General features: G+C 34.9%; 1 protein-coding gene across 5 annotated transcripts; it reads right to left on the bottom strand.

The window, feature by feature from the left end:
• Positions 1 to 1756: 1756 nt before the first annotated feature.
• mitfa (melanocyte inducing transcription factor a) lies at positions 1757 to 7031 on the bottom strand. Of its 5 annotated transcripts, none has more exons than XM_067373026.1 (9): positions 6999 to 7031; positions 6384 to 6605; positions 3970 to 4065; positions 3746 to 3860; positions 3505 to 3597; positions 3017 to 3073; positions 2774 to 2849; positions 2480 to 2627; positions 1757 to 2152 (listed from the first exon to the last, which is right to left on the bottom strand). In XM_067373026.1, exons 1-9 carry the CDS (start codon positions 7029 to 7031, stop codon positions 1757 to 1759), a joined length of 1236 nt encoding a protein of 411 aa, XP_067229127.1. The 5 variants fall into 5 exon arrangements, with proteins under 5 accessions (XP_067229127.1, XP_067229128.1, XP_067229129.1 ...); XM_067373027.1 differs by having other exon boundaries at positions 3505 to 3588; XM_067373028.1 differs by having other exon boundaries at positions 3017 to 3070; positions 3505 to 3588.
• Between the last annotated feature and the right edge of the window lie 6812 nt (positions 7032 to 13843).

Genomic DNA, 13843 nt, shown 5'->3' with positions numbered 1-13843 from the left:
TACATCATGGGCATTTAAGTGTTTTACATTTAAAACAATTGCTATTCATTACTGTAAATGCCATTTTTGTAAATGGCTGTGAATAGAAGGCCGACTTATGTGAAGATCTTTCGTTAGTTGTGTTAAAGGGGTTTCTTTCCCATCATTTCATATTAAACAAATTTTGGTTAATCATGAAATCATGTATTAAAACTGTAAAAAAAAAAAAGTCTGCCTTTGATGTAATGCATGAAAGTTTATAATAAACAATGCACTTATTAACAACAAGACTGTTTTTAAGAGAAAGATATGATTAGATTATGTTTGAGAGCAACAGTAGCTTCAGTTTTGTGGTGAACGACATCACAAATACCACATATGTGTGTGGAAAACATGACACAATTGGTTCGGTATTCAGTGAATGTATCTTTCTCTTGATTTTTATGTCTTTATAAGCCTTAAAAATAAAAACAGCACTTCATGCAGGATTCACTGTAATCATTTACCCTATAGTGTAGCCAAGTCAATTAAAAAACAAAAAGAACAATGAACCTTTGAAATGCATGCATTATTCAGGATATTACAGTACTGTATATAAAAATGACCTAATAACAATGCATAAAAAAGTGAGAAAACTACTAGATTTGAATCAGATAATCTGATATAAATGTTCACTCCTGTCTTCATTAATGATTTGTTACTACATCAAAACCACACCACTTTTTAAGACCTTGACCCTTAAAAAAAAAAATCACAGTAGAATTCCATCAATTGTAGTATACAAGCTGATAAAAGGTATAATATAGAAACAATTGTACTTTAGCTGTTCAATAGCAAGTCATTCATCATTACGTATACCAGATATCATTGTAATAAAATTTGTAAATTATCATGTGTCAGGATTTTGGCATTAATTTTTACTGATAATGTTAGTATCCTGTATAAACGGTCCAACACATAATTGCACATAATATTCACAGATTATGGATTAAAAACTGTGCCTGAATGATAAAATCTACCATGCTGTGCAAAAGTATATATTGTACTGAAAACAAACCAGACAATGACAGTAGAAATTTAAAATGTTCAAAATGTCCAACAACTCTCTCATGTTCATCTGAGGAATCTGATGGGTAAATAGACTTCATCTTCTGACCATTGGATGGTAACCACTGGCCAACATGTTTAATTTCATCATCAAAAATTGTTGAAAATAACTCAATGAATTTATGCTACAGATTGGACATCCAAAATGAGATTGCTTCTAACTACTATCAGACCTCTGTAAATGTTTCTTTTATAGCGATGTCTGCAGTCATGTTTTGAAGTTTCTCTTAAGAGTTAATTAACAGTTGTAGAAGTGAACTGAATTGTGCAAGTCTAGACAAGTGTTACTGGTTACTCCACCTCTGGAAAATGTACCCCCCCCCCCCCCCAAAAAATATCAATATCAGGCCAACTCTGGAAATTACACTTTAGATGTTTTTATTCTAGCTATTTTTTATTTTGTGCTGGAGAAATCATTCATAAATCAAGATTTTTTTTTTTAAATAAGTCATTCTTAACTAGTAAACTCCAAAACAATATATGAAAAAAATATATACACTAAATATTCTAAAATATAAGATAAGTACTGTACTTAAAAGTGCTCTTCATGTTACACATGATCTAGATTGAAAGGAAACCACCTGAATGTAACATTAGTACTGTAACATTTCATTATACAAAAGAAACCTCTAATCGTCTAACTTTGGTTCATCGAAGTTTGTTCGCAATGCTAACAGCCATTTTCATGTTCATCCATACTGCTGCTGCCACTGCTGTTGGATGGGACGGGGGAGCCGGAGGACAGCAGGGGGTCACTGCTGCCCACTGGAGACAGGGTGTTGTCCATAAGCATGTCCTCCAGCTTGGCGGAGGTCTTGTTGGGGCTGTCATAGACCCCCGGTTCCTCTTCCTCTGTGGGGCTGTCGTTGTAGCTGATGGTGCCGTTGTTGAGGTCCAGAGTGGTGGGGCGGGATATGTCAGGACTGGGGAGGTGTGAGTACAAATCAGACGTGCAGTTCCCCATCCCGGGCTCTTGTTTGATAGCTCGAGCCACCAGGTCAGCGGAATAAAGGCTGGGAGAGGGTATAACGGCGAGTCCATGAGCACGGGCTTGCATCTCAAGCTCCTGGACACAACCAGAACCAACAAATATGCACACTTTAGAATAAAAAAATGCAAGAGTATGTGAAAAGTTGTGTGTGTAAACAGTAGGGATATTGTGAACCAAATGCCATGTGTCAAAATGAGGGAAATTCCCCATAATGAATTACTCAAGTGTAACACTGGAATTTCATGCAACTGAAGCACTGAGCATACTTTATAATCTTTCAAAGCAATGTTACGCTTGGTTTTCAAAAAAAAAGCAGCATTCTGTCAAAGGGCATGTCGAAACATACTCAATGAATGTATTTTAACCAGTCGCATTGAGTAGCGTTTATGATTTGGTTTTTACCTGAATACGAAGCAGGAGATGTCTGTTTGCATGTTCTAGTCTCTTTTGTCTGTTTTCCAGCTCTTTTGCTTTCTGCTGCTCTTTCTGCAGTTTCCTAATATAATCCACCGAAGCTTTCAGGATGGTCCCCTTATTCCACCTCATGTCCCTGCAAAAACCAGAGCCAGATGGTTAAGCTGGCATTTGGCACCGCTAAATTTACACATACTGGTATAAAATTGGCTGACTGTATAAATACAGAATATATGTAATTGTAAACCAAAATTTATTTTAATATCAATTTTTAAGACTTACGGATCATTTGACTTTGGAATTAATGTCCCCAGCTCCTTAATTCTATCATTTATATTAAAACGCCGCCTTCTTTCAACTGCATGGATAGAAGAACCAATAAAGATATGGTCAAACATTATTATCATCAATATTATTAATGTTATGGTATACTTAAAATTTAAAATATACAAAAATAAATTATATGACAGACATTTCAGCACATTTTTCAGATGTTCTTGCATACAAAGTGATAATTAGACTCACTGAGGTTATGGTTGTCCTTCTTTTGTCTCTCTTTTGCCAAGGCTCTGACCTCTGCTTCTGAAACACATGATCATATTACTGAACATGATTATATAACTAAAACAACTTCAGAATTATCCGAGTCAAATTCATGTATTCTAATGTTTTGCTGTTCACTAGAAATTCTTAAAATGTAGAAAAATGTATTTTAAAACTTAAAAACTTCAAGTTCAAATGTGTGTGTGTATCATGTTTTACAAGTGTCCATATTGTGTGCAATTACTGTCTTAAGTACACAGGCAATTTTTAACTGTGCATTTTGTTTGAAAATATTTTTTCTTAACTTAAATATGTATGTAAATGTAATTTCAAATGTAAACCTTGTTGACACTCATGTTAGTTTATCAAATAATATGTTCTAAATATTAATGTACAGTCTCTGGACAAAAAAAACAACAACTCTTTATTCATGCTTAGAGCCTTCAGAGGCCGAGGAATGGAAAACATACCTACTGGAAAGCCTTCAGGCCTTTGATAATTGTCAAACTTGCCACATGGTCCTGGATTGTCCATTATGTGCATCATGCCAGGTGCTGGGGTAACTATTTAATACAATATATCTTTCATTGATATTGTGCATTTGAAACTGCACACAATATGGATACTTCCATTCCTAAGCATGGTGGGCTTTGAAATGGTAACCAAAAGTTATTATTTACTCTAATGATAGATACGACAATGTGACTATACCGGATAATTCCCTTTTGACAGACGGTAGGTTAGAGCAGGAGTTGTTAATGGTAACCCCAGCAGGAGGAAGAGCATGACTGTTGTACATGTCCAATAGGTTTGCAGAAACTGGAATCTGAAAAATTATAACCAAAAAGATTTCAGTTCTGACTGTTCAGGTGATTTTATGAATCTTAAATAAAACTGTTCATGATACTACAATCCTGGTATTTTAGTGCAGTTACCGCATTAGTCATTTGAAGTCCCGCATCCATGAACCCAAGAATATCGTCGTTGTAGCTCGATTCCAAACTTATGATGTCTTCAATTACGTCATCCATCTGTACCAATTCAAATATTACACAAACAAGAGCACAATGTGTTTACATCACCTGCTTCAATCCCAAAGTATTCATTAGATCTATGTTAGTAAGAAAGTCATAATGGTTAATAGAAATGAGTGGTTCTCAAACTTTTTAGAGTGGATTACCATCCTTCAGCGTACCCCCCTCTCTTCCACTTCGACTGCAGTCACACCTTTTCCATTAAGGGACAGTATTTTATATATATATATTTATATTTATATATTTTTTCGTTTATGAATAACTTTATAAAATAAATAATGTTTTAAATAAAAAAATGTTTAATAGAGAAATATGCAATGATGGTAAAACGAAGTGATACTTTTAAATATTAAACTAAAACTGCCAGTAGGTGGCAGCAAGTCACTGTTTTAATGAAGCAAGTAGCTGTGAATGAATCATTGACTCTCACGATTCATTCAAAGCCACATTCGTGTGTTGTAGTTCTGCTCTGGTTTTCGTTGCAAAATAGAGTAAATACTGACAGTATTGTGTTTAAAATGTATGTTTTGTTTTTTGTAATAATGTCACGTTTGCAGTCATGTGGATATTTGGGTACAATTGCATTCTTCCTCGTTTATCAACATTAAAGGTGCTCTAAGCGATGTCACGTGTTTTTAGGCCAAAACATTTTTTGTCACATACAGCATCTCCTCACTATCCGCTAGCTGCCTGTCCCCTGAACACACTGTAAAAATCGTGGTCTCTGTAGCCGCCACAAGCTCCAAAAACCGCAATAAAAAACTGGTGCAGTCTGGACCACAAAACGTAATAAACATGCTTCAGCCAATGACCGACAAGAATGATTTTAAATCCACGTTCATGACTGTTTCAGGAAGCACGGAGGGGAGGGGGAGGAGGAGGAGGAGAAGGAGGGAGAGTCTAGCTAGCCTCTGTTTTGTTTGACAACACTTTGAACGTCAACAGGAAGTTGCTCCACCCAGGATCGCTTAGAGCACCTTTAAATACAAGAACTCACACAAGGTATGTTTTTGTATCGAAGAAAGTTTGAGTCTTAAATTGATATCAATCCACTATCTGTGTCTATATTTGTTCTTCATGCAAGTGCTAAATCCCCACTTTTACAAAGATGCATTGTCGAGAACGGCAGTAATTTAGCGTGATTTAAGACAGCAGATTTGGCACACAATTATCATATGCATGCTGCTTGTGTGGATGCAGTCATTTTAGAATGCATAACATGAGGTCATTTGATTAAATGTAATGGATTTACGGCATTTTGCCAGTTAGAAATACATGCTCGGTTTTAATATTATTTTAAGGTATGGTAGAGTTAAATTAACTACTCAGCATTTTGTTCGCGTACCCCCTTTTGTCACCTCCAGTTTGAGAAACACTGCTCTACATACATGAATCATTTCTTAGAACTTTTTTTTCCCCAGCTGACACCTTTTACTTTTCTAGAAACCCTTAGAGCACTCACATACATAAGTTCAAATGCTCTACTACAGCATCAATCACTCATAGACAGAGAAATAGTGAGAAACTATTTAGTCATGCAACTTAGATAACTTGCTTTTTTGAGGTCTAACAGGCCCCAGCATGCAGTTACTTAATACTCATTACAATTTTCAGCCTTGATAGAGTGTACACTACCGTTCATAAGATTAAGGTCAAATAAAGAAAGAAAGAAAGAAAGAAAGAAAGAAAGAAAGAAAGAAAGAAAGAAAGAAAGAAAGAAAGAAAGAAAGAAAGAAAGAAAGAAAGAAAGAAAGAAAGAGTGAAGGTAAAGACATTTATAATTTTACATTAATTGCATTTAAAATAAACTGTTTTTTTTTTTTTTTAAATAATAAGAAATGTTTCTTGAGCACCAAATCAGCATATTACAATGATTTCTGAAGGATCATGTGACACTGATGACAAAGCTGAATTTTCAGCATCATTAATCCAGTCTTCAAAGGAATAAATTACATTTTAAAATATATTAAAATAGAAAACAGCTATTTTAAATAGTAAATCTGTTTCAAAATATTAGAGTTTTTACTATTTTGATCAAATAAATGTAAAATAATTAAAACTTAATTAAAAAAAACTTAAAAATCTTACTGACCCCAAAGTGTTAAAAGGTGAACAATATGATGAATAAGATGAACAAAATCTAAAGCTTCGTGGGATTCTTGTTTACCTTTGCCCTTTTCCTTAGTTGTCTATATGCATTATTCATACATATTATTAGGAAACTCACCACATTTTGACACCATACTGTAGTTTGGCAAAATATAATATCTGAGAATATGATTGACATAACTGGCAATGCCAGATTTTGCATCTACCTCTTTCTCACAGTTGAGGGTGAGAAGGGCCATAGGGCTATTAGGAGCGCTGGCTCCTGGTCCATGGGGCATGCCGTGTTCCGTGGGCTGGCTGGGGCCGGGCCCTGTGCTGGCCTGTGGGCTTAGCTTGGCTCCCAGTGCACTGGACAGGTAATGCTTCACCTGCTGCCTCTGGGTCTGCTGGATGTGGTATTTTGAGGGGCTCTCCAGGTGGGTCTGCACCTGAGTCACAAACAGAGAAGTGATGCCAATATGGTCAGACAGATACATACTAATACCGTATGTATATCTGTGCATTCATTTCTTCATTTCTATTCTGCAAAAATAGTAGTTTTTTATAAATATTTAGACAAATAAGCAATTTAAGGCTTATATTTTGAACATACTACAAACTAAATCCATTGCGTACATTTTATAATATTTTTTATCATTTATAATTTATTGCCAGCATGCTTAAAGAAGACAAAAGCACAGAATTGGTTGAGTCTGAGAAAGTAAATTTAAGGAAAACACTAGTCTAAACATAATTAAAACAGACCAATCAATGCTGCAATATGTTAAAACATAATTAAACTATTTCTCTTCTAAGTCAATAAACTCAAAGTCTCATCTCACCTGGTAATGACTGTACTCTAGCATCTCCAACATATTAAACAGGACTAATTGTTAGCTTAAAAAATATTCCCTTTGTGGATTCAGTTTGTGATGTGCAAGAACTGACCAGTCGTCTTGGCCAGTTGAAGATATCAATGCCAAAGAAAGAGTGAAAATGTATTTAAGGAGCTGGGAGAAGGATTGCTGTTCTCATATTGTTTTTTACCCAAACGATGAATTTATGCTTTTATAAAGTTCATTTGACGTCATCAGTTCAATTCCACAAAAGACTCTTTGAGACGATGGGTTACTAGTGTCTAAACTGAAACTGGCTTACGGCTAACTAACGTTTCATCTTTAGTTCCACTCATTCTGCATAAAACATTGTTTGTTCTCAGCATCCGGCATACAATCACAACCACTGTTAGTCTAAAAACAAGACAGTTTAAGATGGAGTTATCTCTGAAATGTTGAAGGGGGAAAGAAAGGAAAGAACTTTGTTGCCTGATGGGCCTTTGGTAATTGCATTTTTTTAAAAGTTGAAATATTGTGCACACGTATGTACGTGCGTACAAACAAACTCACAGACGTACAATTCATATCCGATTGAACCACTGGATTAGGACCTACAAAATCATTAAAAGTCTGTTCTCTGCATACAAAGAGCTGCTGGATTGTTATGAAAACAATAATCCTCAGCCAACCACTGTTGCACAAAAAAGAACAGCAAAAAAAAGATGCTAACAAGCATAAGCAAAATGGCATGTGCATGAATCGTTTAAATATTGATCAAAGCATTGTGTTTAATAATCATTTATATCATCATATTTTTTTGTGTAACATTTTGTGTTTCTACACGAAGCACATGCAGGCATACATTATAAGATCTGTAAGTGCCTCGGGTGCTTTTTCATTTCAGAATTTGAATCTGTTAAACCACAGAGCTGTTGTCAATTGATAAATCTTGATATATAAAACATGACCAAACAAAAATGAACAGCATATTTCTGACTGTTCATTAATATCCATGACTTACTATTCATTGCATTCACAGATGATGGTTCAAATCCTTCAAATGTTTCTGTGAGAAAAAAAGTGCTTTAAAAAGACCCCCATAACCCCACTTACATAACAGCTATATGAACTGACTTCTACAAAAATAGCATTGGAGGATAATTAATATTTCTGCAGTTTTATGGCTTGATCGATGCCACACCAACTTAAGCCATGAAGTTTTGAACAAATCATGAACTTTTGTGTGCTCAGATTAGACACTCATACTATTGCAATAGTTTTATGAAAACAAATCCTGTCAATCAAGTATACAATGATTCCTTCACATTATAAAACAAGTACTGTATGGTACATAACATTAACATAATATATAACATTAATAACAAAAATAAGAAGTGTTATGCCCGGTTTCACAGTCCCAGACTAAAATGCATGTTTGAACTGTCTTTACTGAAAACAACTTGCACCGACATATCTTAAAATATATCAGTGTCATTGTTTTGTCTCAAGATGCACACCAGTAATGTTTCTAAGGCACATTTTAAAAAGCTTCTAAAATGTCCTAATTTATCTAAGGCCTACTTCTCACTTAATCTAAACCCTGTCTGTGAAACCAGGCCTTAGTGTAATTTGCAAATATTGTCAACACAAACATAATGAGTATTTATAATGATTGAGCATTACTAACATGCAAGCACAATAGTATTATGGTGAACAATTATCGATTAACTATTAATGGTTAAAACTGACAATAAGTAAATGGCTGAATCTCATGCAGAAAACATGTCGTCCATATTATATTAACATAAAACAATATTAGAATATATAAGCAATAGGCTATTACAAGAATGTTACAATGGAAATCTTAATTGTTCTAAAAATAATACTGTTTATGCAAAAGTATAATTTGTTTGATTTTAGGGTGAAATATAATCCAGACATGTTCTGGACAGAAAAAAAGAAAAGAAAAAGGAAATATCACTGGACCTTTGACTTGACTTCCTTTTTTCTAAGTGCTTTCACCATGCTCCTCCCCCTTCTAAATGTTTTCATAGTCCTTTAGATGTCTTAAAAAGCTAAATTGTTCTTTAGAAGTCAAACAGAAGGGTGATTCAAACATCCCTGTGATGAAGACCTCACATTAGCGCAGTCCCGGCGCCAGGACACGCTTTGGGGGGCTTTTTTTATATATATTTCTCAGGGCTAGCATTTGAAATCACGTTTCATGGGTGGGGGGGTTGAGATCCCCATTGACGCTCTGAGATCCACAAAGAATCCAACACTGCTCTCAGAAACTACAGACTTAAAGCACTTAACCAGTCACATTACACTGATTCTGTTTATGAACAAGGCTGTTTTCGGGGGAGACAACCAGGAATGTTGTCCAAGGCCTTGTGATGATCCTCTATGGTACATCCTGGGCCTAGTTTAGAGGAGGCCCACCAATTAAAAACTTTTACCATCCACCCTGATTATGATTCATTTCAGCATTTCACAATATTTAGCATAAAGGGTTAGTTCAGCCGAAACAGAAAATTGTCGTTAATTACTCACCCTCATGTCATTCCAAACCTGTAAGACTTCTCGTTCATCTTCAGAACACAAATGAAGATCTTTATGATGAAATCTGAGCAGGCAACACCCACTTTGCTGCCTCAAAAAAATTAAAGATCATAAAACTAGTCCACATAAATTAGGTGGTTTAGTCAAAATTTTCTGAAGAGACTCGATTGCTTTATATGATGAACAGATTGTATTTAGGCTTTTATTCACATATAAACATTAATCAGTGAACATAAACAGAAGCTCAACCAAACCTACTTGATGCACAAGAACAAACCTCTTGCGGACACTCAAATGTGCTGCGAAACATACGAGAATGAACCTCATTGGTTCTCGCATGTCAAGCAAACATGCTTGAGCGTCCGTTTACCACAACTGATGTGTGCGTTGATGAATAAAAGTCTAAATTCAATCTGTTCATCATATAAAGCAATCATAAAATTAGTTTAGTTATTAGCGTCAAAATGTCAGTTGCGTAGCTGTCAATGGAGAGACCGAAACCTTTCGGATTTCATCAAAAATCATTTGTATTCCAAAGATGAACGAAGGTCTTACAGGTTTGGAACGACATGAGGGTGAGTAATTAATGACAGAATTTTCATTTTTGGGTGAACTAACACTTTAAGGTATGCTTTCAAATCCTACAAACATAGCAAATTAACAAGCTGCATGATTTATTACAGTTTTAAAGTATTGATATTCTGTACACAATGACACCACGAGACACAAACATGCTTAACACTGAAAATTCCCTTCTGGTAGACTATAGGGACAGTATTGGTCACCACAATGTGATGATTGTTTTTCAGAATCCCTGCAGCAAAGGAAATAAATCCTGAACTTTTATGGATATATAGATTAAAACAGATTGTGGGCATACGCAAAACATGTACAAGTGGAAGTAGTCAATACTTTCATAATATTACATGCCATTTTGTTGTATTTTGTTGTCAGTGAAGTAAAAAAATGAATAAATGAATCTATGTACGCATTCCTATTTAAAAGCAGCCACACATCATAAAGTGTGTCACGTGTGGATTCCATGGACAAAAGTGTGCTCTGGACCATAAAATCTTTAGTCAGAGCATATAAGAATGCTCTTCTTTTTCTTATAAGGGAAAGTCTTTGTGCTTTTCTTTACTCTCACTGGAACTTTCCTCCTTTGGCCCAAAACCTTTGGGTTCAATAAAGAGTTCCTGCTGAAGAGAAGCAGTATTCTCTAAATGCCTACAGCTAATGTGTCTATGGAGAGATTCATAAATTCTGAGTAGTTTTATCATCTTCCCATAGGAGAATGGAGTAAGGTGATAGGAGGAGTTGGTGACATTTTGTTGATCACTCAATTCTGCTAAAGTGGAATTATCTTGGGTGCTGATTAGATGTTTAATAATAATAAAGAAAATGACAGAAACATATAGTAACAATTAAACGCATTAAAACTAATATAAACTTAATAATGATTTTATTTTTTGAAGGCAGAATGGTGTAGGTGACTAAATTAAAATGTGATTACAAATTAAAAATACCAATACTACAGCAGAGCTTCAAAATAAGTGAAATAAAAAAATTAAAATAAAATGAAAAGAAAAAAGCATTTTACTTGAACCACTTAGTGGACACTTTCATTATCTTTTGGCTTTTGCACTAGAACTTCAGTCTCATACTGCCAGTTTCCTCTACTACTACATCTTTTCCCTGCTAATCTAAATGCTCAGTCAAAATGCAATGCCCCATAAAAGCCATAATAAAGTGTGCCAGTTCTGGTCCAGTGATCAGACGAGGTTCTGATAAAGTCAAGCATGATAATGACTAAAAAAAACCTGTGGCTTTGCCAAGTCACCTCAGGGACAGGAGGTCTTAAATGTGCAAACTCTTTGAATTATCAAAGTAAAACAAAATGTTACAGCAAATATTGCAAAGCTTGACCCTCAAAAACAAACAACATTAAATATACTTGAAGTACAAGCAATAATGCTTAAAGCAGAAATGTGGGGGAACAGTGCTTTTTTTTTGTAATAAGTCAATTTCAATCATTTTGGAGATCTATTGACATCTAAAAAGGGATGCATCAACTACTTAGAGCATTTCTCTGCAAAAGGATGAGACAGTCTTTTAGAACAGCAAATTAGCAGAAGGCTATCAAACGTATAAGATGTGCAAAGTTTTGGGAAGCAACTAAAAGGTCTCCAGTGGTGTCTTAAAGGTATAGTTCACCCAAAAATGAAAATTCTGTCATAATTTACTCACACTCAAGTTGTTACAAACCTATATGAATTTCATTCATCTGCTGAAAACAAAAGAAGATATTTCGAAGAATATGGGAAACCAAACAGGCCCAGGACCCCATCGACTTCCATAGTATGGAAAAAGAAAAAGAAAAAGAAAAAACTATGGACATCAACTGTCTGGTTACCGACATTCGGTATAAAATATCAACTTTTCTGTTCAGCAGACAAAAGAAATTCATACAGTTTTGGAACAACTTCAGGGTGAGTAAATGATGCCAAAATTTCATTTTTGGGTGAACTACCTCTTTAATATTAGGAAAGAGAATGACAAAACTGTGAATCTGAGCTTAACATCAGTGCTACTATGTGACATCTATCCCTAGCATGAACCTCTTAGCGAATCTTGAGCTGTTAAACACTATGAAGAGCCTGTTAGTCTGAGTCATATGATTTGCTAGAATGGAACAGACTTGTTTGATAATCTTTTATGAATTAATGAATTAAATAATGAAATATCAAAACACTGATGCAGGATTGCTGACCATGGCAGTAAAAATGTAATAGGCTACATATAGTGCATGGATTACCAGAGGCTATAAAATCTACATCAAGTAGATGCACATTGGTGGTGGTTGAGGAGATTCCCGCTTCAATATGTAAAGCGCTTTGAGTGCCCAGAAAAGCGCTATATAAATGTAAGGATTATTATTAGGATTATTAAGTACATATTCCAAATACACTAGTAATGTGTGCATTCTTTATTGAACACATCAAATCTAAAAGTACTGCAAACTATCTATATAATACTAGAAACGATTATTTTCATCTAATTCAAAATGTTTGATTTACCCCTGAATATGAATCATGACAATTCGGACACTAATAAATTAATTAACTTCAATCGTTTGTCTATGAGTATACAAGTAAAGAAAAATGTTTGCAAAAGAGCTGCACACAGCCTGAAATGGCAAAAAAAAAAAAAAACTAACACCATCCATTCCATACCAAACTTTGCTGACATTAACTGATCTATAGCCATAGTAAATCAGAACTTTTATGTCAACTTAAAGACCGTAAAAGATCAGTTAGGGGGACAAAGTTCAGACAACTGATGTGGCATTACTTACAATGGTGAAAGTGGGGAGAGTAGAATTATCTGAACCACACACAAAATGTGCATGACCAACATCCAGCTTGTTGAAGACAACAGACACTTTGTATGTATAAGAAAGCATTTGTGGAAAAGAAAATGTACGGTGTCAAACTAACAATTACAACACCAAGTGCCATTTAATTTACGAGATTTACATTAAAAACAACAGATTTACTAATAAAAAAATAGTTAAAGATAGATCACATGTGGGAACTTTAGGAGAACTGACTTCATACATTCAAACAAACAAAAAAAAAAAAAAAAAAAAAAAAAAAAATCACCTTTGGTTAAAAAAAAAAAAAAAAAAAGAAAATTTTAATTGCTCACAAATGCCACTTGGCTTGATATTTTGTTATCTAATGCATTGACATTCATACTTTTTTAAGCATGGCTTATGCGTCCAGATTCTTTTGGGGCCGCTGAAAGCATGAAACAATTAGGGCCCTATTTTAACGATCTAAATGCAAAGTGTAAAGCGCACGGCGCAGGTGCACTCAGGGCGTGTCCAAATCCACTTTTGCTATTTTAACTACGGAAAAACGGTCCGTGCGCCGGGGCGCATTTTTGAAATGGGTTGTCCCTATTCTCTTAATGAGTAATGGCCGTAACGTTCAATAAACCAATCAGAGTGTCATCTCCCATTCCCTTTAAGAGTGAGATGCGCTCGCGCCATGGCGGATTGCTATTTACATGGCGTACACGCGATGAGTCAGTTAATATATGTGTGTGTGTATTGGCACGATTGTTCAATTAATTAGCCAATTTCGTTCATCATTATAAGTAGTAATAGGCTGAATTGAATTCTAATACACGCAATGACTATTCATCATTACATTTTTATATTTATGTAGCCTACACAATAATATTCTTTTACACTGTAATCCTTTTGTTTTTAATATTTGGCATGT

The sequence above is a fragment of the Chanodichthys erythropterus genome, chromosome 21, assembly GCF_024489055.1.
Source record: "Chanodichthys erythropterus isolate Z2021 chromosome 21, ASM2448905v1, whole genome shotgun sequence".
In the NCBI taxonomy this organism is placed as follows: domain Eukaryota; kingdom Metazoa; phylum Chordata; class Actinopteri; order Cypriniformes; family Xenocyprididae; genus Chanodichthys; species Chanodichthys erythropterus.
This window is presented reverse-complemented; position numbering and strand designations above follow the sequence as displayed.